General features: G+C 37.2%; 1 protein-coding gene across 2 annotated transcripts in view; it reads right to left on the bottom strand.

The window, feature by feature from the left end:
- Nucleotides 1–26,927, bottom strand: part of DPP10 (dipeptidyl peptidase like 10) — a 473,153-nt gene that overhangs the window by 178,782 nt on the left and 267,444 nt on the right. For both annotated transcript variants that reach the window (XM_050339334.1, XM_050339333.1), the window contains exon 3: nucleotides 23,518–23,613. In XM_050339334.1, coding sequence (XP_050195291.1) covers nucleotides 23,518–23,613 — 96 coding nt within the window. The remainder of the gene's footprint in view (nucleotides 1–23,517; nucleotides 23,614–26,927) is intronic.

The following is a 26,927-nucleotide window of genomic DNA, read 5'->3' on the forward strand; positions in this document are numbered from 1 at the left end:
TATACAGAAAACCCTAGTAGGCTTTCAGAATTTCCCCGTCTTTGTTCACCTGGGAGCCAGACATTCCGCAGTTCCCACAGGGCAGACTGGATTTAATTGGGATTTTTTAAGAATAAAGGAAAAGATTTATGCTGTAAAAGTAAATGCCAGAGCATATAAGTGTTCTGCACAGGGGAGGTGGCAGCTTACAGATGATCACATTGAGACTTTCCTTAACTTACAATCCTTATCTCAACTCCACTTCTCAATTATTTCTTTTGCCTTACTCTATACACAGATAAGAGAAAGTTGCTGAAACTCACTCGCAAAACTCCATTGTAAGTGTGATTCCTTCTCACACAGTTCAAAGCATATGTTTTGGTGATGATAAGCCTCTGTGATGCCACCACTAAAGTTTATGTACCAACAGAAATGTGCTCTTACCAGATGCATCAGAGGCATCAGAGTCAGAGATGCAGTGTCAGTTTTCTTATCCCCCCAAGGGAGCAGCAAGGGGGGCCACCAGGGAAACACCAGGAAAATGAGATAGGCATTTAGCATTCGAAAATAGATCCTCATTTCATTGACTACACCAGAGTAAGTCTCTTCCCCCAAGCTGACTGGAGGAACCGTTCAATAGCACAGACAACAAAATTAAGAAAGTAACGACAAATGAAGAGGTATTGGGGTCTGAAAGAGTTTTGGAACTGGTTCATCACTGAAAGGAATATATGCCAAAAGAAATAGGAACAGGGCAGAAGGTAAAAGTTTCGGTTCACAACTGCTGATGCCCACAGTTCATGCAGCAGCTTTGCAAAAATCACAGTCTCCTTCTATTTTAAATGAGGAACATTGTGCTCCTGAAGCTTTGTGTTGCTGTCAGGTAGCTGACCCAGCCTACATCTGCATAGGGGACTGGGACTGGGGCTGCTCTTCAGGCAGAACCACAAATTTGAGTTGAAGTTTGTGCTGTGAAGACCAACTTTATACCCCATCACCTGACAGTTCTGTCCAGATGACAGATTATATTACAACATTCACAATGCATGTCACAACTCTCCCTTCTGTTTTCCAGTAAAGTGCAAAAGCCCTCAAAACCAGGAAAAAGCATTATCAGCAGACACAAGCATAAGCAAGTGTGCACTGGGAAGAACCTTTTAAAGAAGGTTGTGAGAGTGAGTTCTGAATTAACTGGAACTTCTTGGGTAGGGGGAGGGAGGGTGCAGAAACAACACCAAAACAGAAGAAAACCAAATATATTATGTATTCAATGCAGCACAGGACCTGATTGTGAAAATCAAACTGCATAGGAGAAAGGGATGTGCTAAAAAAGCCACGTTAAAAACAGCTAGTTCATAGATGTATATCTTCAATTCACTTTCTATACTATGACACAAAACAATCTATGAAAAACAAAAGAATACATCTAGAAACAGAAATTTCCACTTCTAAAAAATTTACAGATGATATACTCAATTCAGGGGAAAAACACCTGATAAAATAATGTCTCAAGTATAGTAAGAAACAACATCTATACTGCTTTCCTTCTCTGTAAGAGGAGTCTTTCCTTGATAACATTAAAATGAAGACATGATATGGATAGAAGAAGGATTTTTCTCAGAACATGTAATGCACTTTTGATCTTGCTGTCACTGGACATCTTGAGGCAAGCAGTAATTAGACTTAGTCAAGCTTTGACACAGCATTTATAGTGAAAGCATAACCTTGAGTAACATGGCAGAAATCCTACTGATTTTAATAATTTAATAGTCTCAAGATCACAATGAAACAGTATTTCCCCAAAATAGGGGAACTACCTTCATGCTCTCTCAATTTTTTTTCTTTTAAAGCTGGAAAGCACTTTGCACACACTTTTAAAATATTTATCTTATGAAAAAGCCAAAATTCCAGAGAACACACTATCCACCACTGGAAGAGTTTTGCCTTCTGTCCCATCTGTGCTATGAAGTGAGGTAGGACATCCACTTCACTGTCATCATCCTCCACCCCACTGGGAATACGTATAGCACTTCTGTCAAGGGGGAAAAGGACAAAGCCCACTGCCTTCCCTTCTTAAAATTGTCAATTGTTTGTTGTTGTCAGTTGATTGGAGCACCAATCACAGTGATGTGATTTTTAAGTGACCCCATTTGCCCTATAGATGATATATTACATACTATTTTATATAACATTTCACACATGTATGTTATAATACCATGTAATATGTGCAACCATCCTTAATAGAATAAAATAAATAGAATAAAATAAAATGCTTTGTTAACAGTGGCTGTTACAGCATTAACTGTTCATGCAAGACAACCACTGTGCTTTGAGTGTTTAGAACTAAGGTCTGGTTAGGTTTCACTAAAGGTCTTAGTTTGGACTAAAATGCACAGTCTGAGGTATCCTTACAAAAGCTACAAATGCTTTTGTAGGACTCTGACTTATGAATGGCTTCAAACACCTTATTAGATAATCATCAGAGATTCAGAGGAAAATTCTTGCCCAGAAGTCCTTCAGCAATCTGTCCACCACCAGCTGAAATATTAATTTAAGAAACCTCAAATTAACACTATCAGGCACGTCTTACACCTCACATCACAGAGGGCCTGTTCTTACCCAGGGAAGTGGCACTTACACAGAAAACTGAGTAGTACGTTCAGAAAACCAAGTTGTACAACCTGTAACATTTGTAATTATGCTCAGACTGATGTCATTCACAAATCTAGAATTATTTACTGGTATTTTTCTTTGCAGAGCCTGGCACTCTCCCTCCTAACCCAAACTGCCTAAAATTATGTGTCTTTCTCATTAGTACCCCTGAGATCAATCACTTTTGCCCCTCATCTAAATTTAGGCTCCAAGGCTTTTATGAAAAGTCTGGTTTTGCAGATGTTCCTACAAGGTGCTGCCCATTCCACATTGTGTAAAAAAACAGTGTGGTAGTTAATAACTGAATCTTCTTCCACTATCAATGCTTCTTTGTGTTATATATCTTCCCTAAAACTATCCTGCAGGAAGAAAAGAAAAAAGGGATTGTCTTTTTTTGGAAACAGCTGATTGTTCAGGTGCCTCCTGCTTTGGATTCAGCCACATCCCTGGTGCTAATAGCACTACATGTGCATTCAGACCATCCCTTTTCCAGGTTAATAAGAACGTGCTCCTTCTTTGTTCTCTGATCATTAGGAAATAAAGATTACATTTACCTCCTCCCACTTTGTGTGATTGGGAAAAGTAAGATAATCAATACAAATAAGTTTTTGTAATCTTATTTACAGTGATTTTTTTTTTTCTCCAGCTGTGAACAAGATCCTAACACATAACACCACCACATAAATGGGATGGCTGATCTGAGCATAAAGAATCCAAAATCTCTACACACAGAACCACACGAAGCAAACATTAGTTTCTAAATTACAAATGCAATGCTAACAGTTTTACTTTAGCCACTTAATCAACCTGTTTCCTTCTGTCAGAAAATACTATTATCTCCCCAGAAAAATAATATTGAAAGATTCCCATTATAGTGAATAAAAGTAAAAACCAAACAACCTCTGGGAGAATCACCCACCATGAAACACATCACTAGTGCTGTATCTGAACAGGATGCTCACCTACGGGTTTTCCACACTTATCCCTGCCACATTAAATATGATGGAGTGAGGCTGTCAGTGCAGTATTTTCAATAGGTAAACATGTAACTTGTCTTGTTGTGCTTTGAGGAACAGACTCGAGCTTCTCACAATGAGTCACACAAGATGTAAGGGCTGACCTCTCTCACCCCTTTGGCCTGCATGCACTAACACAATCCTTACCCTGCAGCTCTAGACAGCTAACAAGAATTTCCACCTGCTGCATTTTGGATACACCTGAACAAACTGGAACAGACTTTTCTGTAGAGAAAACCTAACAAAAGGCAAAGCTAGGGAAGCAGATTTATGCTCCGCGTCTAGTTAGATGTGTCCAAGCTTCCTGGAAGAAAAGAAACGGGACTCCATTTGTTTGCAGAAACACAGAATTTTGGCCATTTCCACAAATGTAAACTGCCTGAAGAAGTCAGTATTCATGAAACTGTGCTTTTCTTCCCAATTCACGTGGTGACATCACATCCCAATTTCCATGTAAACAACATAATTTATTAATCCCTCCACACTTACTGTTTCAATTGCACAGTGCAAGATAGGACTTATCTTTGAATGCTTCACTTCTTCACATAGCTTTGTAGTTAAAAAATGACAGTCTGGCTTGGTTAGGCTCAGTGTTAGGCAACCTTGAGCCTCTAGAAGAAAATTTCAGTCTAAGTTTCTTGCTACAAAAAAATAATAAAGTAACATTTGAAAGTCCTGGAGACCTGCTCTTATGAAACCAAGGTGAGTGAGGCAAAAAAGTACAAATCCCCCAAACCTATTAACAGAATTGTTTAACAGAGTTGTAAAATAAAAGAAACCCTAGTTTCAAATATTTTATCCTTGAGTTTCAAATTTGCACTGTTTTCTGTGTGGATACACTGTCATCTAAAATCAGACTGCTCTAAATTTGTGATACCTCACCAAGTACATGGTAAGTTGTTTGCCTCCTATTACCTCCCTGTGGGCAAGCTGCATTTTCTGTAGAGCAATTCTCTTGAAATTATTTCACAGAATCACTTAAAAACTTACCACATTTCCAGGAAACAGTGCTTACCTTGGCAGGTACAGCAAGGAGCAGGCCATAGGCAGTGAGCATTCTGACATAGTTCTACTTATTCTTTGGTTTCTTTAAGCTGCTCTACCTCACTGGGTGCTGATGTGCACGGGAACATTTAGTTTTTCAGGAATAATCACCCTTTCCTGAATAACACACAAGGATTCCAGACTCCTGTCTGTGGCTTTTGTTGATTTCTTCAGCTTCAGTACATTTCTTTATGTTTTACCTCAGGTTCACCATTTACTTATAAGGCAGCACGTCAGGGAAGGAGAAAATATGGAGGCTCAATAATAAAACTACTGAAATTCATTTTTTATGTCAACTGCCTTCAAGCAACTTGAATTCTGTCACTGATTAGAGCACAATCACTTCTTTTTGCATTAAGTGTTAAATACTGGCATTTAGACACTGACAGGTATATATGAAAAAAAGGTCACTGAAAAGATATTCTGTCAGCAAAATAGAACTGCAGGTCTAGATAGTGTTGTAAGCTATTGTTATTCAAAGATGCCATTCATTTATTTTTTTGCACTGACTTGAAATTTTTTGCTTTTAGTTTTTTGGGTAACTGCTTATTTAAAAATGCCATGCAATGAAGAAATTACTTTGTATTGAGACTAGGCAAGAGGTGGCTCCCTTCCAGTAACATGTATTTAATCTTTATAGAGCCTCATTCAACAGAAACATGAATGTGTGAGTACATTCTTTGTAAAACCATCATAATAATCAGTACTTTTCAAGAAATTCAAGTTAAAAATGTCCATCAATTACTATGTACTTTAAAAAATAACTTTCTACTTAGATGTTAGTTTAAAGTCACCTTATTAAATAAAAATGAGGTCCATGCAGCATTAGGTACCTGCATAAAAATACATACATATTCCGTATCTACAACACAAAATCTAACATACAATTGCCATCAGGTCATTGAGTATCCCTCTTCTTTGCACTGAATCCTGAATTAAACAGCACAGACAAAAATATGCTTTGTGATACCTACTGTATTGGAGAATATTTGGGCTTCATCAGAGAAGTTATGCTGCACTGATCTTTCCCCCCAGTTCATGAAGTCACCCACCCTGACTGACTGTGTGATTAACTGCATGCCTTCAGACTGAACACCTTGGCACCTCCAAGACATCACAAGATGAAAGGGGAAAGGACCATTCGGCGAATGTTCTCCTTTCAATTCAAATTATTTAAATAGCCATTACACTGAGTCTAGCACTGAACTGTAAATGTTAGTCTAGACACACCACAAACATTTTTGGATTACTCTTGGCAATCAATTAAGCCCAATTAAAACAGATCAGCAATGCAGGCATATCATTTAGGATTTAATATACATATTATTCAAATTGCATCAGCGGACTTTTTTTAATTAAACTTTACTCTTAATTGCTGCCCAGGAGTTTTGGATAAAGTCATTCTATTGTATTGCAGAAATGTTTTTCAACCCTGGAATGTATTTTTCTCAGAGTTTGGTACCATGGGGTAGTCATCACCACAATTTGCAAGAGGTATAAAGATAAATCACCATAACAATGTTCATGATGGATTTCCTAGGCTATCAATATTCCTGATAGGGAGGAATGTCTTGCAATAATGAAAGCACAGGAAAGGGAGTAAAAAAAAGCTGAGTTCACTTTGCAGGAACACTCCCTTCCTGTGATGCCATCAAAACCCTCTGAACTTAAAATCAGAAAAGATAGAGTAAAAAGACATCAAGAAAGCATTTATTCCCCTCCCTCAAATTTCTTCTTTCCTGATCAATTCCTCCTGCAACTTGCCATCTCCTACTAAGAACCAGCTATATCTAAACCACTCCTGGCAGATGCTTGTCTTATCATCTGATTTCTCTCCTTTTAACCATGTTCTGTTTCCCATCACAGAAGAATCTTGCATCAGAGAAACTGCACAGTGAAACTAAACTTCCCTGGGCAGGCACCTGATGCATTTCAGCAGCACTTATCCTTCCATCTACGGGATGAGACAGCAGCTGGTCTGAAATCAAACATCCCTGTTCACACACAGCGTGGAGCTCAGCTCAGCACCAGCTGACTCACTTTGAAAATCCTCTCCTACAGGCTCACACTACTTGTTAAGGCAGACACAGCCTAAATCAATAATCTCTCACCGTTCCCATCCTGGAAATAAGGAGTTTATAATTTTCTTCTTTTCAGCTATTGTTTTCATTTCTTCAGTGCTGTGCCTTAATTTCCTCACATCGTACCAGGGATAGTGATTGTGCTTTTCATCGACAAAGCATATTGTTAAAGAAAATGTGCTACGGAGATGATGCAGATCTTCACTGAGGTCATTATTTCCACCGTTCCAAAAATAAGAGTCTCCTGCTCTAAGAAGCAGCTCTTTTTGCACTGATGCAGAGGGAGGAACTGCAACCTACTGTGAGGTAATGACTGCCTAGTTTACATAAACTTTGTTTCACAGAAGAAATCTTTTTATGAAAATATGCATTGTAACACCCAAGAGCTCTTTAAAGACTAGGAATTATAGTAGCATATGGCACCCAATGAAGAAGCAAACAGAGATTTACACCATGCTCCACCCTTCTTTCAAGAGAAATTTTTAGTTTACATGCACAGGAAAAGAGGCGGCTTATCTCCAAACTCAGGTATGACAGTCAATTTTAGAGAAGAAAAAAGTTATTTCTATTTATATACCTACAGCAAATCTTGGTTTCTGATACCAAAAAAATTATTTAAGCTTACTCAAACAGAGTATCTGTAGGCAGAAAGAGATGACAATAATTCATGTACTATATCTATATTCATAAATTGGTCTCGATCCAGCTTGTTCACATTTTAAATAGAACCATTTTGATCCATTCACCAGTTGTGTTGAAGCACAACAAAAGCAAGAAAATCACAGGCCAAACTATATCCTGTTAGCGCAATTGATACATCATAACCAAATACCAAGCCAGAAATGCGTAGTTTGGGCTGACAGCTCATCTGTTTCCGCACCAGGCATGCCATTGAGATGGTCTTTTTCCATTCCACAGCTGCTTTAAAATAAGATAAAATGTCATCCTTAACTCTCAGTTTCTTCCCTTTGTCATTTCATATCACAGCTTTAATTTTATTTAAACACCCTCCTCTGTTGCGATTACATCTCTCAATTTGTTGCTACACAAATTAGAAGGATCCATGCCAGCTTTTACCATTATCAGCACAGTTTCCTCCTGGCGTCTTGATTAATTGCCCATTATAATAGATGAAACAACAGAACTTACAGTTTGAGAGTGTCTTTTGTTTGCATTATGGAAGGAAATCCAAGTCCCCATAGAGACTTGCTCTTTTGCCATTATCATAATTACATGTTTTCAGACTAAACTATCATATCAGCACATTCACACTGCTGTAGTGAAGGATGTCAGGATTTTCATCACCAGCTCTGTAGTCAAGTAAGAGCCTGACTCCAGTCAGCAAGAGAAAATATTTCTCTCATTACACTCAATACACAAAAATAAAACACATCTTTCTAAATTTAGGAATAAAAAACATGTACTGGATAATATTAAACTGAAGACAAAAAGAAGTATCTATAAATGAAATTGAATGTGTCAGGAAAAGACAAAACATCCAATCCTAAAATGTAATCCTTGTGTATTTTTCACCAAAAGAAATTCTGAGGAGAAATAGTGGGGTTTTAGTTTTTGCCCTTCCACTCTCTTGCATATTTTAAAGTTGTGGATTTCATGCAGTTTGATTTGAAGTTGCTATCAGCTTAACCAGCAAAGCCATTTCCCTCTTTCTGCCACTTTAGCACAAAAGTCTACTTTCTTGTCTGTACCTTTTGTACATCCTCTGTCTACTTCCATATTCTGTCAAGATTTCTGCAAATTTTACCCTGTGGGTGAAGAAGAATAAATATGAAAAGTATCATTACATCCTTATCAATCTTGCTTAGGTCTGATATCCATTAATCAAAGAAATAATTAGGTTCTTTGTTCAAACCGATTCATCTTCTTTCCCTTTGTGCTTATCTTCTGCTTTTACCTGTCTCTTTAAAGAGTAAATTGCTTAACTGCTTTTAGTTCCCAGATGAAACTATTGCATCCGCATCACCTTCAGTGTGAGTGACTACTGGCAACAACCCATCCTTGTTTTCCTCAAAGCCTTTCAGACTTTTCCCAAGTGTGGTTTCCTGTTTGCAATCAGATTTAAAGCACCGGATCCAGGGACAATTTATCTGGTTTTTGGTGTTTCTTGTTCTCCGCTCACAACAGGAAGATAAAGGAAAGGCACAAGGACCAGAGTTCTCTCATCTATCTCAACTTCAGTCAGGTAAAACTTGATCTGAGGTTAACCTTGGAATTGATAACTTAATGGAACAGTTATTCAGCTGTCAGCTAAAGGTAAACAGGGAAAAAGACTGCCAGGAGGTAGACTAGGTATCTAAGAACTTGATGTGAGATGACTTTAACTATCGATATGTCACAATGTGATTTCAACTATACATGATACTGGTATTTACACAATTTCATGACAATATGTCAGTCAACGTCAAAACATTCTCAGAAGGAGAGGGAACAGGATAGAAGCTCAGAAAAAGCATTTCAACACCAAAGAATCTCTACTTTCAACAACATCTCACATTTTCTTTAAAGTGTTATAATTAATTGCAGTTTAGACTCTTCAAAGCATAAATGCATAAATCCCATTAGCACTAATGGAAGTTAGACACACTCATCAAAGGGAGAATATACTTCTATCTTTACAAAAGTAATCAGTGTGTCACAAAGCTGTATTTTTCTTAAGTTATGACTTCCATGCTATTCAAGCTGAGTACAAAGGTTTGCATTAATTTAAATTTAGACTAAGCACTTAAAAAATATTTTTCCTTCACTGGAAGAACTGAATGCAGGAAATCAGTTTGCTATTTTGTAAAAAAAAACATCAAAAAATTCAATAAAAATAATTACACTTGTAATTAATGATTGTTATTATAAAATGCTTATAAAAATTCCATTACTGATAGAACTTTTTACTACTAGTCTGGTAAAGATGTAATCAGGTGATTCCTTCCTATTACTTTAATACTCTCCCAAAGAATTGTTATGATTTTGTCCACCAGCAAACTTTTTAGGGATATCTAGATTATCTATTTGAGGACAGATTTTCTAGCAGAATGTGTTGCTCTAGGTTGGAAACTAAGAGATGGTCCATTTAGATTAGAAGTAAGGAAGAGTTTTTTTACCCTGAAGGTTGCAAAACATCACAACATTTGCCCAGAGAGGCAGTGGCTGACCCATCCCTGGAAACGTTCAAGATGAGGTTGGATGGGGCTCTGAGCAACCAGATCTCATTGAAGATGTCCCTGCTCATTGCAGGGGGGTTGTTCTAGATGACTTTTAAAGGTCTCAACCAACCCTAACTATTCGATGATTCTGTGAACGTGCAGTTAATCATGTCGTAATAAAAGAGGGTGAACTGATGGCATTTTAAAATTAAAAAAAAATAAGTTCATATTTACTTTTCTCATTTATTTAGTAGATTCTCTGACAAAGTATTGAGTTTTATTGCTTCTTGAGGAGTGGGGAAGAGGAAGACCATGCTCAGCTCTGAAGGAAAGCACAAGAAATCTTATAGATGCCTCTCTCTCTTTTCTGATGCTATTTTTTCACTAAGACTAACCAGATCAGATTAGAGACCAGTTCTTATTCCAGCACAAGCTTCAATCTTGCTAAAAAAAAAAAAAAGAAGAAAAAAAAAAAAGAACTAAACAAAAAAAAAACATAAAAAAAAACCCTTCCTGAAAAGGCATGTAACAAACCATCTTTTTTCTGCCACATCAAACGAGTTTCCCTGTGCTCAGCTCTGTGCACTCTTTAGCACTGTCAGTCAGTGTCTGTTAACAGCTCCTCTGTATCAGCTCCCTGTTTGCTAGAAAACCAAATGCTTTTCCTGAGCCCTGAGCTCTTCACACTTGTCTAAACATTGACTAACACATAGTTAGACAACCTCCAAACAAGGAACTCCTTACATTCCTTTACGTCCAAGAAAGAACAAATGCTATTTTGAAAAATCTTATGCTTAAATTAACATATAAGAGCACCATAGTGAGTTGTGGGTGCTTTTCAGCTAATAGTTTTAAAAGATATTTCATTATGATACTGTATGGAAGTTCAGTACAAGGTACTAAAGGGACAGGCATTCAATGAATAATTACAGATACATCAATGTACTCTGAATAAGGTTGTTTGAGAACTTTTGCTATGAAGCATTCTGTGGTTATTAAATAACAGGAAGCAGAGAATAAAGTTGACCCTGAGTCAATCTCCACAACTGCCCTTACAAAGAACTAAAATAACCTTCATCCAACTCACTACCAGTGTAGGGAATTAGAAAATTTCATGGTTTTCAACGAAGGGACTGGACTGTCTTCAACACAGTGTTCAGAAACTCTCACAAACCAGCCCAGAGTCAGGCTGTTCACAGCACTGTTTTCTTGCTCTCTGCTAAGTCTTACTCTCTGACAAAAAACCCTCTAATTTAAAAGTAATGTTATTTAGTCTTACCTAATTCAAAAAAGCAGCAAGCAATCAGAAAAAATAATGGAATTTATTGAATACTCCCACTTGTTCACTTCTATAATGAGGAACAAAATAAAAGATACTGTTAACTCAAAGTATACCTAGTGGTGAGGCAATCAATGGCTGTGTGCTGCAGTACTCAGGACAGACACATCCTAAAAAATGTTTGTTTAAAACCAGTAGAAGAATATTCTGAAGATGATAGTGAGACAGAAAGCATTTAGTCCTGAAAGACATATTGCCTGCCTCTATTTTCATATACTACACATCAAATGATGATAGTCGCAGTGACAGTACCTGATGTTAGAAATTTGTTTATCTTCACTTTCAGCTCTTTTTGAATACTCTTTGCACTGAATTTAGCTAAATAGTTAAAAATAAAATTTAACATTATAACTTCTACTGGAATAATACAGTGGAACTGTTGTTATTATTTCCATTACAGTAAAATGCATGAGCTAATCAAGGTCTTCAAAAATAGAGTTTTGAGACCAAATTGTTTTCAACTAACAATTTATTAAAATAAGAGCTCATGAAATAGCTGGAGAAAGAGAGCAGAATATTTAAGCAGAGAGGAACATTTATGTAACACTTTATATGATCATTTTAAATTGCTAAAAAAAGAAAGGACTCACTTGCTGGAACAGTGAGTCCTTGCCTCTAGGAGGACAAGGAACAACAGTGGGCATGAAAATGGAAAAAAGATAGAAATTCATAACTTACATAAATTTCATTACATGTGCAGTTACCCAGAAAGCAAAGAATTAGCATCCATCTTTGAAGCATCTCATAACAGGAGCCTATTTCCATATCTCTATACATCTGGAATCCTTCAGGAATCAATGGAAATACTGCAGATTATATAATATTAACTCTGCAATAGATTTACATGAATGGAACATGACATCATAGTTTGGGAAATTAATGTGGTTTGGAGCTGTAATTGATAATATGGCTATAACTGATAATATGGCTTCCCTAAATTGCCCCTAGAGGTGACAAAATATTGGAGAGTGCAAGCATTTTTATTCAAAATTAGAATAAATTGAAAACCTTTTACTCCCAATTTTTTAACTAAAAGATTCCTTAGCATTTTAGATAGAATATATTTAACTACTTGTTTTTAAATGTTGAACTGTTCACTCTGATAACACCACAATACAGCCTTTTTGCATGACTAAAATAGTGTGCAAAAGTAATATAAAATACATTAAAATAACAGAGAAATGTGAAAATGAAATCATTATTATACTAATGATAAGATTTAAACACTTAAAAAAAATTAAAAATCACATTATCCAAAATGTGAGAAAGCTTAAGTGAACTATTTGAACTTTTTTCACAAAGCTTATACAGAAAATGCTTCTTCAGACAAAACTTGCAAGTGAAGACAAAAAATAGACTAAGAGAAATCGTCAGAAAAGTTTTCTGACAAAAATATCTTCAGCCAACCATAGTTGTCACTCTAATTTATATCAGCAGTACCTGAATAGTTATCACCTGACAGCTGCTTAGTAACCTTTACAGATGAGCTGTCTCAGGTGAGATCCTGATAAAAAAATGTAATTATCTGAATCATCATTACAGAACTAACAGACCCAGTTTGACAGAAAAGACTTAGGACATAACTCCAGGCCTAAGCAGAAACAAAGCTGCCTTCTTATCCTAGAGATGGCTGCTCTAGGATGGGGTCAATAACTATAACTTTTGAAACTAGTAAAGCTCATTCTTATGCAGTGCCTGTCTTGCAATAAAATAGATTAGCTTACCTCCTTCATGTTTATTTTGCCATAACTTAAAGTGAGGAGTCAAAAGTCCTGGGTTTTCATGGACACATTTTTAAAGTTTAAAGTACTTCTAATTTTTACTCTCAAATTGCAGTTCACAGATTTGCAGCAAACCTTAGGCTTGCAAGTAACTTTGGCTGAGCTTAAAAATCCATATTCTACACGCAGAAGAAATGTTGTCACTCATATATATCTAAAGTAGACTGCAAGTACAGAAAGAACACTCTGCATTTCCCTTTGAGGCACTTGTAAAATAAGATGGTCTGCATTCATCAACTAAGTTCTCAGCCGTGGATAAAACCTTTCTCAAAACTAAAGATGTGCCTTTTTCCTGAGCAGAAAAATACTGTGGAAAACATCAGCAAAAACTAGTTTATAGCTGAATCACTCACAGATGGCAGGTTGATATCTAAACTCTGTCGAAAACCTGATTGTTTCTCCCAGTCCCAAGTTTTAGTAAATATATTTTTACAAAGTGCCCAGAGCTTTATTTATCTCTTTAGAGAGGCTGTGGCTTTGTATGGTAGTACTAACAGGTCAACATCAATCTATGTGTACAGATTTAAAAACACTTCGTGGCTGGGTTAATGATTACTAGTTATTTGTTATCTCACATAAATTGCCTAGAAACTTTGTCAGATTGGAGAAACAAGCAAATATCAAGTTGCCTCCGGTTCTTTTCAGCTCTACAGCGTCACACAGATGGTATGGAGCCACATTTGATTTCTGCAACAGTAAATTAAAAATTTAACCAAATCAGATTTTTGAAAAGTTAATAACTCGAAGTTATAGCTCTGCTCTTCTCACTAAACTTCACACAAGTCCAAATAAAGACACAGCTACATTTGTAAAGTGTAACTTTTGGCCACCTGAAATGGCTGGCAGGTCACACCACCAGATTCTCCTTGGGCAGTTTATCAGCAGGATTAGAGCAATAGTATGGCTTTGGTCCAGTTTTGGGGCTGGCCACGAGTGACACGTCAAATGAAAGCCTTTATTCCAGCCTCATGTCTCCTGCTCATCACTAGGGTCAGCTCTCCTCTCTCAAAGGTCAGAAACACTATGACTAAGTGAAAATTCTCACTGCCTGTATGAGTCCTCCCTGAAGCTGCCTGGAGTTTTGGAATAAAGAAATAATAATAATAATGGCCAGTCTTCGCGAGCGAAGATCCGGGGAAGGTCTTTCCACCTTCCAGCCTGCGCATTGTATTTTTTAGGTGAGACACAGTGTGCGAAATATCCTCAATGGAAAACACGTGCCCCACGGCATCGATGATGCTCTAACTCAGGCCTTTGTGCTCTCTACTGGACTCTCCTTTCATTTCCTTCTCCTGCCTCTGCTTTCCCTGTATATAGGTGTTTTCCCTTTTTCTGTTTTTGATGTTAATTGATATACTTTCCCTCTGCAGATTTCTTCCTCCAGTGTCTTTCCCCTACAGCTCTGATGCACCTAAAATTAACAGATCCAAAGTGCAACAGGATGCAGTTTGGATCAAAACCACATAACACTGGTGCCATCTCCTCCTGTTCATCACTAACACTTATTGAGAGAGTTTAACAGAACTGACACACTGAGTAGACCCTTGAAAAATCCAAAATATATGACCTCAGTATATATAGATAGATATATCCACTTTCCCAAACATACTAAAACCAAAAGTACTTTCTGCATCACACTGGAAGACGTAACAAGCAAAATTGTTCAAGTACCAACCACATTTTCTTACAAAGAATAACCTTGGCTTGGTACCTGTTTTCCAGCTGTCTGAACTGCCAAACCTCTGCCAGGGGCAGAGGGTCTGTTCATACATTTAAGAAAAAGAACATATGGCACAGTAAGCAAAACAGACCAGGGCAATGGATGAATGAGTGGCAAATATGAGTCAGTGTCTCTAAAACCTGCCACTTGAACAGGAAAAGAAAAATCAAACAAAGCACAACAGAATCAACTCAAGAGAGAACAAACTAAAAAAGGACTAAAAGTGAAATAAACTTATATATATGTCCATAGATACATATATGTTTAAAAATGCAATTTTAATGGATCCATTATGTAAACATTGGAGCTTTACAGAATGGTATAGAAAGCATTGGTTTTACTGCCTCTTAATTCAAGAAAAAACAAATGGACAACAAAATATAAGGATTAGAAATGGAAAACCTCGTCTTTTAAGCACTGTACAGCTTTATAATCTGCTACAAAACTCAACTGTTTGTTAAGGAACTGCTCATTTAGACAAATATAACTGAAGATAATTAAAGGATTTAGTTTAGGCAAATGAAAAGAAGGCAGAATTAGCCAACTGTGCTGCTGCTGCTGCATACAACTACAACTCCAGGTTTATCCCCTCCTGCAAAGCACTCCTCTGAAGAAAATCCAATTGCTGATGAACCAATTACAGCAACTTAAATGAGCCTGTAAGAGGACCATAAAACCAGCTGCAGGTATAAACAGCAGCTTCCAAAGGAAAAGTTAACAGGTCACTACAAATCCATCCCACAGGGAAAGGACTAGAGCTCCAGCTGGGTAATGGGTACACTGACTGGTGAGGAGCAGTGATGATATGTGGGGAAAACAGAACAAGGAGGCACAGGATGAAAACAATACTCTTCACGTGTCCATAAACCTGCTGATGCACGAACACATACATCTCTGAAGTCTTTGGGTATAACAGAAAACAGTGGCAGTCTGGAGGGAACTCACAAATCTGTTGTGTAGCACCCACCGCCTGTTACCATTCCAAAACACTTTATCCAATGTTCAGGTTTGCTCATGTAGCAGAAATATTTATCCTAGAGGGCTAAATCCTAAGAGTAATAATATAGCACATTCATTTAGAACTGTTCATCATATTAAGGACTGTTGTATTAGTCAAAAGTGTATTACTGAGAAAAGGTCTCCCTCTCCCATGAACATCGCTATGGTAACAGGAATAGTTAAACTTACTCCGTGCACTACACTCAGGAGACTTCTGCTTCAACAAAGAGGAAGAACTAAGATTTATTAAGTGTCTGGTCCACTTTCCCAGGTGTTCACATACAGAATTACTATACTTAGCCCTTCAACATTAGGTTACTATCTAAAAATACTGCTTAGAAAACATTAACTATTCTGCCAACCTCTTTCAAAACACACCTTATACAACAGCACACAGCCTGTGTAAATGTTTTCTAAGAATATTGATGTCTTTGTTAAATTCTTAATGCTTTGGGTTGTGGAATAAGTCAAAAATCAATAGGGACATAAATTTTAAGAAGGATTGCAATGATCAGCTGTGTTTTTGGCTAATGGTGGCAAAAGTTAGTTTGATCTCCCACTAGTTGGAATACTTGATTTCATTTTTTCCTGACTTACATCCCAATTTTTGGATTTTGTCCCATACCCAAAGATTTCAACTAGCAGGGAATCAGGCTTCATCTCAATGAATACAGCTAGAAGTAAGTTGTTACAAGAAGTAAAGACTCTTCAGGAAAATAAATTTCAGGTACTCTGCGGAAGAAGTATAACATGCCTAGTGAAAACAAAACAAAACAAAACCAAAAACAAACCCCAAAACAAAATATCAGAAAACAAATGACCAGGAAAAATAGCTTTTGCAATCAATAATGGTAATGCACAAGCAAAGACAACAGCTACAAGACACTGCAGAGGTCACGACTAATACACGATGTTGTATTTGTGCACAAGGAATATTGGTGAAGAAAGGGAGATTTCCAATGAGGTGCGCTAAGAAGTCATTTACAAAATACAATGGTGACACAACTTAATGGCCCTGAATACAGAGCACTATTTAATGCTTGTTAACGATCATTAGCACTGGCACCAGTATCGATGCAGCAACAGGGATTAACATACTTGATCTGAGCAGAAATTACCCAAGATCTGCTTCTAAGCAAGCAAGAAATGTGGTAGCTTTGAGACATCAGTAATGTGATAGCAGAAGGAAGAGTAGTGCATGCAGCAGATCCTGATAGTGTGGTTGGGCAGGGAAGATCAGTTAAAACAGCCACTAAGTAACATTATTTAAAAAGTAGATTGCACAGAGTCTAAGGGGGGAAAATTACCAAGGGGAAAATCTCTTGTGGCACAAGCTGGCGGAACAAAGAATTTTAGTGATCAGGACAAGACAACCTCCTGAGCAATAGGCTATACACATGCTCATCCTTAGTGTGGAGATTCAGAGGATGAAAGGAACAGTAATCCTCTGGCCTTCTGCCCATAGGGAAGAGCTCTGCTGCCACCCCAGAGAGCGTCCCACAGCTGCAGAGCCACCACATCTAAACATGTGAGATCCACTCACAAGGGCAACTCTCTGAAGCTGAAGCACAAAAGCATTTCTGCTTCTTGGAAGAAAATTAATATTTACACTGTGATAATGACCACTGATAAAAAGGACACTTTTTTTTTTTTTTTTTTTTCCTGACAAATCTCTAGAGAAATGACATTAAATCTCCACTTCTATACAGGAGAAAGTACAGGCTTTTCCCCATCCTGGTTTTTAAGGGTGCATGTTACATTCACACTCAGCTGCAACCCACATTATTTCATTCTTTCCTACTTGCAAGCCTATGTACAGTACTGCCTAAAATAACTTGTTTCAGTTTCTATTTCCTGTTCATATTAACACTTTTGTAGCTTTATATAACTCTTTATTTATTTATTTTATTCTTTACATGTATTCGTCAGGTGCCATATTTAACAACAAATTTATCTTCTATCAAGAGAAATGCAAAGAAAACCAAACCAAGGAACTGCTGCATCTGAACTTAAATAAAATAACCCCACAGCCAAAACGAACCACCCCCCAAAACTCAAACAAACGAGAAAATCAAAATTCTTCTTAAAGCAAGGTTGGCCATTGCTTGAGAAGCCACAATTCCTGCATGAAGGGACACCAAAAGGCACATTGTACCTGGTACAGGGGTGGTACCTCCACAACTTTTGCCTGAATGACCAATTACCCATCTACAGGTAGCTCATTGGGAAGCATTCACCATCAGCACCAAACAGCTCCAAACTCCTCCATTCAATTCCTTAATGAGAGAATGGAATCATTCAATCCATTTCACAGCAATACTGTTTAAATTCTTTTGCTTAAGAAGTTATTTTAACAAAGCAGTGAAATGGTATCAATTAAAACTTTTATTCCCCTTTTCAGCAGTCTCTTAGAGAATAATCAGCCAGCCTGGAGACTCTTTATGTATCTTTCCAAATTTTCTGGGACTTTACCAAAACTCTGTCTTCAGACTTGGCAAAAACTGGGTGTGTATTTCACACCACTTCCTGGAGTTGTAGGAAAGAAGTGTTTTAGCTGAAAGCCTCCAAAGATTGGAATGCTATATAGGATTTTTCTACTTGCTCTTCTACATGCTGCTTTTGCATGCATAGGTAATCAAAGTCCAACCACCCTATGATACTTTTCAAAAATAAACTCTTCACATGGAACCACAGGCAACAAAACAACTCCCCAGCCTGACTTCCAGCTTCAGGCTCTGCACAGACAGATTCAGATGAAAAATGAAAGCTCTATGGAGAGCTGGCAAGAGCACCACTGTCCATATCTCTCTTCATTTCTGCCTGACAGAGCACTGATGCATCATATCACAGCAAATATCTGAGTGCCAAACACAGCCCCTGTTGCACCAAAAATGCACTTGTACACAATCTCTGAATTCCAGCCTGGCCACTTCAGACTCTCATCTCATTTAAGGGACAGGGGGGAAAAAAAATATATGACTGCACTTTTAATATCCATCATGAATTACCAGACTCATACCACCATATATAGATATGTAATCCTAATAGAGGTATTTATCCTGCTTATTGATTCAAACTCAGAAACAAAATTCTGGAGCAGAAACTGTCTTGTTTTATTGTTCAGTGATGGACTGATTTCTTGCATTAGACCCATATTCTCTGACAAACATCACAGCACTCTCAGCTCTGCAAAATGAAGTCCATATTTGTCTCATGTACAGAAAAAGCTTCCTTTAAGAAGTGCCAAATGGTTTAAACTGTAGTTTCCTGCACAAAGTTGGCACATGTGGTGCTGTGGAATCTGTGTGCTGTGCTTCCCAAACCACTTCCATTTTTATCACCCACAATTTTAAGGCAATGTCAACCATCTGTATGCCAGGTTTCCCAAAATCATTTCTTATTTAAGTTTTCATGACTGACAAGAGGCAACAGAGACTCAAGGAAAGCACCAGCTTAAGCAAAGGCCACTGGATACACAGATTTCACTCCCCAGGTGATAAAAGCAGTGTACAGCACAAGAAAGGTGCCAGGGACAACCACAGATAAAACTATGGGAAGCCACTCTCTCAATTGCTCTTTAAGGAAACCAACATGTTATAAGAAGCAATAATACTTCTTCAGCCAGGTAATATCTTTCCATGCTAACTGTAATACACAGTTTACAAAATATTACAAGGAACTGAGTGGTCAACGTAAAGCAAAAGTGGTTTAATATTATAATTTTTCTTTTTTTATTAATTTTTTAAAAAGAGAGACTCTATTAAACACAGTATGTGTTTGTAAAATAAATATGAAGGGAGGAAAGTGATTTCCTCCATATGCTAATCCCATGGTTTTCCTGATGTTCAAAGGGGACCAAACCATCACCTATTCTCTTTTCTCCTCACTGATACAACCAATGCATGCAAATAAATAAAGATGCTCACATCAGAACAAATAAATATTATTCAGCGAATAAAAGCTTATTCTGAGGCTAACAAAGGATATCTAGAAAAATTATTGAAAAAAAATTAAAAAGTAAATAAAGTAAATACAAGACCGTAACTTAAAATAAACCCAGACATCTATTGCCTTGACACTGTTCTCAAGGCATTGTGAAAATACTTCTGTCTTGAGATTAAGTGATTCATTATCATATCCAAAGAAATACATTAAACTGTAAAAGGGGGAAGAAAAAAGTAAGTGTTGAAGAGTCTTTGCCTTGAAAATATATGTCAACAGCTCCTCCCAGTTTTGTGTCATCTGAAAACTTGCTCAGTATCCCCTCCAGTCCTGCATCCTGTCATTAGGTGTTCTGTACTAGCACCCAGGAGAAATGTTCCCCAACCACAATGGGGCCAGGAAATGAGATGCTGAAACCCAACCTGAAGCAAAGACAGGTCCCTGTTGCAGAACAATCAGACTCCAAGACAGAAGCAATATGAGGTACACTAAGTCTCTCGACAAGTTTTTTGGCAAGGGAAAGCTAAAGGGACATTTAGCTGCAGTATTTTCTTAAATTTAATTCTTCTGGGTATTTTAAACTATGTTGCAGTTTTGTGCTTAGACTTAAGGAAACCAAGCCTTTTTGCTATCCAACATGAGCTCTTACCTGCAGCAATGAGCTGTCAGGTTCAAGTACTTTCATTATTTACTGGCAGCATTTTAAATTCTCACTTCCTATTAGAAAACCTGACGATCAATAATGCTAAAGGATGTACTCTCATTTAACAAACATCTTCGAAACTGTGCCATGCAAGTGGAAAGCTTTCTGAAATCAAACACTCTTCCAGCTAACATGGGTTGGACTGATTGATGGTTGTGTATAAAGTCCACCACGTCATTTTAAATACAGTAGAAGTGATCAAATTTATAACTGAAAAAGTTTAGTAATCTACTAAGTTATCTTCAGGAAAAATAGCAGTCATCATCCATACCATCTCTTTCTTTTGTTAATTCTTACAAAGAGAAAAATCCAAGTCAGGTTTGAAAAAAAAAGAAAATATCTCTGAAAGAAACCCAAAAAAGAAGAAAAAAAGGAGGAAAAAAAAGGGAGGGAGAAATCTGAATGATATGTGCACAGGTAAACCTTCATATTATATAGAACGTGAATATATTTTGTCACTTTTAAAACTAGCTCACAAAGTTTCTTTTATTTTCTTTGGAAACAGCTGATTATTTTAGATAAAGACCAACATTTCTTCTCCAGCTTTAAACATTTGAATAAGTATTAACTTTGGTGGGAAGCACATAAAATTGTGGACTCAGTTTCAAGCAAAAAAATGAAATGAACCATAAAAACTTCTGCATGTTAGAGTTTTTCTTATTGAAGAGTATTCCAGAAATAACTACATGGGGATGGATTTGTAGTAGGGGAGCTTTCAAAGAAGGAAGAAATAACATGCTTGGAAGATAAAGCCAGAGAAATTCAAAGATCAATATATAAAATTTCATTAAAGAGAAGCAGTTAAATACCAGGCCTTAACTAAGAACACTGATTCATCCAGCACTTGAAATCCTTAAACCTTGCTTTTCATTTTTCAACAAAACACATTCTAGACTCTGAAGAAGCTGCTTACAGCAGGAGCCACTTTTTCAGTCTCTATTCCTATCCCTTCCCAGGGGGTGAAGATGATAAAAATTTCAGATAGATACAAATTATCCTATTTCAAGTAAGCCTAAGTAAGTAGCTATTTATTTTCTGCTAAAATTATCCTGTGCAGAGTTCACTTACCCAACCAATATCTAAAGAAAGTGCCAAATGCTCCCCTTCAGCTCCACAGTAATGAATCTGAATATTAAGTTATATATTTCATTCTCCGTGCATATAATGCCATCACTGCAAGGCCATCATGCCAGGAAAGAAAATAGTACCCTATCCTAAGTCTTAAAAACAAAACTAGAAGCAGAAAGCAGAAATGCTGCTTTGCAAGAGTATTCCTTGTTTTGTTTATTATCCAAGGTATTGATCTCATTAACTACAATGGGTACTTTCAAAAAAAATGCAAAAACAAACAAGTCTATTCAAATTTTTTCTGTGTTTATCAGAAACACTAAACATTTAATAAATCCTTAATTATCCCCACTTTTTCTTTAATTCCTATACAAACACATACTCTAATAAGCCAAATACTGATTCTTTCCCTTTTTTGCACTATTGGACTTCATTGTTTCTTTGGCAAATAAACACAGGAAAACACCTAACTGCAAGCTTAGAAGTTGTCATATTGACTCAGAAAACCACCACTGCAGAAAGACTGGATATTAGTACAGCTGTACTGTTAATAAAACACAAGGCCTTTCTTTATTAAATAGTATTTCTAATATCATTTTGAAGTGATGGAAAAGTTCATAGCTGTAAAATCTCACAGCTTTTAGACTACATTGCTTACAGCCTCCATTTTTTGCACAATAGTAATAAAATTATATTCTACTGTATGAGTTTCTTAAGGTAGGTTTTGAAGTCCAGAAAAAAAAACCTGTATCCAAGGAAGGGTTAAGCATCAAATTCTACATTTCTTTTTACACATCCAGAAATCTCATAAAAGAAGCTTTTATCTTACCACAGGCTGTACAACAGAGTTCAAAAAATACAATAAACTACATGTTTTATAGCATCAACAATATTCAATATAACTCCATCCATTACCTTTTAGTTTTATTGCCCTGAAATTTGAAATTAATACTACATGCATAGAGTTTTATGCACATGTTATGAACAACTACTAGTGTTCTTAGTAACAAGAGTAATGGATAGAACTGGCATAAGGATCTTCTTCCAACTGTATTTTCACTGGAATAACTGAGGGAAGAGCAGGGCAGGAAACTAAACTGAACATCCCCTCTCCTATCTCTTAGCTACTGGATAACAAATAATATCAGAGCAGGCCCTGGAAAAAAAAGATTGACCCCAACAATCAGTTGTAGTTACAGTTGAATGCCAACGTTGATTAATATAATTGAAGAATCATTTCCCATCCAAAGTTATTCTGAATTTACATACAAAGTGACTAGATTTCCAGACTCCTGCCTTCCACAGAGCATCCTTAACAATACTATATTTTGCACAAAGCCTCTTGTCATTCCTTTGATTATAACACCTGGAGTATGTAACACAAAGACCCAACTGTACTGACACAAAATAGATGGTTGCTATTGTGTTACTTGTACATTCCTTCAAACAGAAAGAATGTGAACAACCCACTTGATCAAGAGAAATGGAGGTCAACAAGTTGAAAAAAGAGTTGGAATTTGTTTACTTTTTTACACTAAAACTCCTTCATTTGGGGGGAATCTGCATACCATTTATAAATAATTTAATAAATTAGAACACCACGTACAATTCGTAGACATCAGAAAGTGACTATGAGCTGTACAAGCATATTGAAATATTCAAGAATCTATTCCAGACGCGTAGAGAACCAGTTCTCAAATCCCAAAGTTCAGATATTAATAGATTTGATCTTCTTGTGAATATATAAACAAGATCTAGTTCTTAAAAAATCCTTCATCACTGCTTCCAGCTGAGTCAGGAGCATAAACAGATAATTTCGGTGTGTTTCTACTAGAAGGAGCTTTAAAATTAGAAAGCCACTTCAAAAATTAATGAAACAGACATGATTCAGAAGCAAAAGGAAAACTGGGACACTGGCCAGCTTCAAGGGAGTTTGAAATTTTAGCGGATTCTCTCTCAGTGTCTGGATAACGATAACAGTCAATACTGGAAATTATTACCAACTTTCAAATTACATGAGAGCTTAAACACTTACCATTAATCCATTTGGCTTCTGGATTATGAACTATGAAGTCTTTCCTGAAGAGATCTTCCAAGGATAACCTGTTTTCTGATGAATTTGCGAGTTCATCTAAAGCAAACATAACAAGATCATTTTAGATATTTATTAAAAATTATACATTCAGTGTTGTTTGCAAAACATTGCAATTATAGAACAAGACGTCCTGTCGAAATCGATACCAATAGGTTGCCTTTTTTTTTTCTTTTTTTTTTTTCTCAGTAAGAAAAAGAATCGTTTTTCTTCAGTAAAGCTTCAGGAAACAAATAATTGGTAGCTTTTAGACAGGACAACCACAGGATGTAGTGCTTGGCTATTTATTATATAGGGATTGTAGTGGCAGAGCTCTTTCTTACCACAGCCCCACACTGCAAGTAAAGTCTGATTACAAACCAATACAAAAATTTCCTGAGAATTAAAGGATGTTGGACATATTGATCACCTTATACTGACAGAAACTAAGTAAAAAACTCCTGTAAGTAAATTTGGAACCAATTTCACCTATTCTACAAATAAAAATTCGAGGGGAAAAAAAAATCTACATGCACATTTTATAGCCTAGGCTTGCCAGTGACAACAATATAACATTTGGCTAACAGCCTTGTGTTTTTCCCAAACATGACAGCACCCAGGAATATCGTGCTTCTGAACATTAGCCAACACTGACATTCAAAACAAAAAAATAAACTGCCTGCATCTAAAATCATCCCCATGCTTCAGAAAAGAAAAAAAGCTCTGCTAAATTCCACTTTCCTTGTGCTGTCGGCCAAATAAATAAGTAGCAAAGATTCAATTGTGAGCTGTTACAGTATCATGTGAAATCAGAGGTACTATTAAAACAAAAAGCTTTAGCCTCAAAACACAAAACAACAAAGTTTCCTTGAATAACCACGTAATGAACAGCAGCTCTGCACTTCACCTGACTTCTCTAGAACATTTAGAACAGCAGCTGTCAAAAGCTGCTCCATGTGTTGCCTGTGCCCTAGCAAAAATATGCACCTATGAACTTCCTACACAACCAACCACACCAATGCCCAGGCTGCTTTTTTTAGTAATTCTGTCATTATTGGGCAGATTACCATAAATTACTGCAGTTATTTCTCCACTCTCTGAGCTTTTCCCTCACATCCTTCCTTCCATCCACCTTCTCTATGTAAGGAACTTTTTGTTAGTCAGATTTTGTCCTTCCTGATATTAAACCTTCTCTGATGACAGATCCAGAGAAAAAGAGTATCTAAAATCACAGCAGTCACAGCAATCATTGTGTCAACCCAATGTTACCAGCACTTTTTTAACAAAGAAATGTCCTTTGTAAAGGTCGTATCCTGAAAAACATTTTGGATGAAAACAGGATCCTTCACAGAGAACAAAGTAATTATAGTTTCATTATTGGTCTTTATTCAGCCAAATTTCTCAATTAGAAGCTCAGCTGAAAGCTTACTGGAATCAACAGCAATAATATATTTTTCCCTTTAAACATCAGCACTGCCTGCTGAAACCACTTCTGCTGGTATTAATAAGGTGCATCCTTGCTGTATTGAAGAGAAACTCCTTTTTAATGCACATCATAAATTTACAGTAGACACAAGGCCATCACAGCTGCTCATGCCACGGCACTGCTGCATTTTCATGGTCCCAGGTCGCAGCAGGGACCCTGTAAACACCATAATCAACTCTTCTTGCACTTGGTGTCTCATAAGGCTAAGCATGCAGAGTTGTTCAAATCCTCCCTCGTAAGACAAACATTGTAATCCTTAAATAAGCTTTTTGCCCTCTTCCTACCTTCCAAGGATCAAAATACCCTGTTTGGGTTTGTATTTTCTTTATTCTACAAGTCCAGCATGGGACACAATATTCCACCTGCAGTCTTACTAGAGCTTTACAGCAGAGTAACATTATCTCACTTGATTCATACCTAATCCCTCTGTTTACACATCATGGGACCTTGTTAGCTCTTGCTCCTGCCACACACTGAGTTTTTATCTTCAAAGTAAGCACATGTTTTTATATATGCTCTGCTAAGCTCCAAAATACATTCCATGTCCTCAAAATACTACTTCTAACTTAACAACATCAAATATTGGGCTCTTCACACACCCATTTTCCCCTTTTTCCATAACCTTGCTGACTGCCTACCCTCAACAAGCTGTTTTCTATCACCTATTTTGATTCAACACACTCTGGTCCTGATGCTGTTTATGATTCTGAACGGATCTCCCTTCTAACCTTTCCCGAGTCTGCTCCTACTTATTGTGACCCCTTGTATCCTGCCAGTTTGCCAACCAGCAATCAAGCTCACACAAGCTGTTATGTTGCCAAAAATTGTCTTACCCAAGACAGAAATTTTTTTTAACTGCTTTAATAAAAATCACTAAAACAATACATCAGCTGTGTACAGAAATGCTATCTGAGAAGAAAAGAACACCAGCTCTGCTCTCTGTACTCTGATTCACATGCCTGCCAAGAAAACATGATATAAATTGGATTTAAATTTAAGTTTTTAAATTACTATTAGCATTTCTAAACTGGGATCTTCGTGAAACTCTACTAGATGTTTGAAAAGTAATTTTTCTCTTAATGCTAAGTCTTTAAAATAGAGCCCTGTTTGAAATCCTTGACACTAACTTTTCACTGTGTCAATATCTCAAAGGCTCAGTTTATCTATAGCATGATGAATTGCACATCATGTGAAATGATGTGCAAAAAAACCACTACACTGGGTTAAATTTTCTTGAGCACATACATTTCATATGTACTTCACCATGTTTATACTCACAGGCAGGGCAGAACAGAAGGGGGATCACCCTCTGTGTGTCAGTGAAACCTGGGATGAACAGAGCTCCTCCTGGGGATGGATGAGTAGCCAACTCAGAGCTTACGGGTCAGAATTAAAGAGAGGATAGGGATACATGACCTTATACCACAAAGATGCTCAGAGGGCTGGAGCACCTCTCCTATGATGACAGGCTGAGAGTTGGAGTTGTTCAGCCTGGAGAAAAGAAGGCTCCAGGGATACCTCAGAGCACCTTCCAGTACCTAAAGGGTTTCCAAGAAAGCTGGAGAGGAACTTCGAACAATGGCCTGGAGTGACAGGACAAGGGGGAATGGCTTTAAACTGAAAGAGGGCAGGCTTAGATTGGATATTAAGATGAAGTTCTTCCCTGTGAGGGTGGCGAGGCACTGGGACAGTCTGCCCAGAGAAGCTGTGGATGCCCCATCCCTGGAAGTGTTCAAGGTCACGATTGATGCGGCTTTGAGCAACCTGCTCTAGTGGAAAGTGTCCCTGCCCATGGCAGGGGGTTGGAACATGATCTTTCAGGTCCCTTTCAACCCAAACTATTCTTTGATTCTAGTATGTGCTTGTATTTTTTTTTTTAAAGACTGTC

Source organism: Myiozetetes cayanensis, unplaced genomic scaffold (assembly GCF_022539395.1).
Source record: "Myiozetetes cayanensis isolate MyiCay16 unplaced genomic scaffold, myiCay2020 scf9, whole genome shotgun sequence".
NCBI lineage: Eukaryota > Metazoa > Chordata > Aves > Passeriformes > Tyrannidae > Myiozetetes > Myiozetetes cayanensis.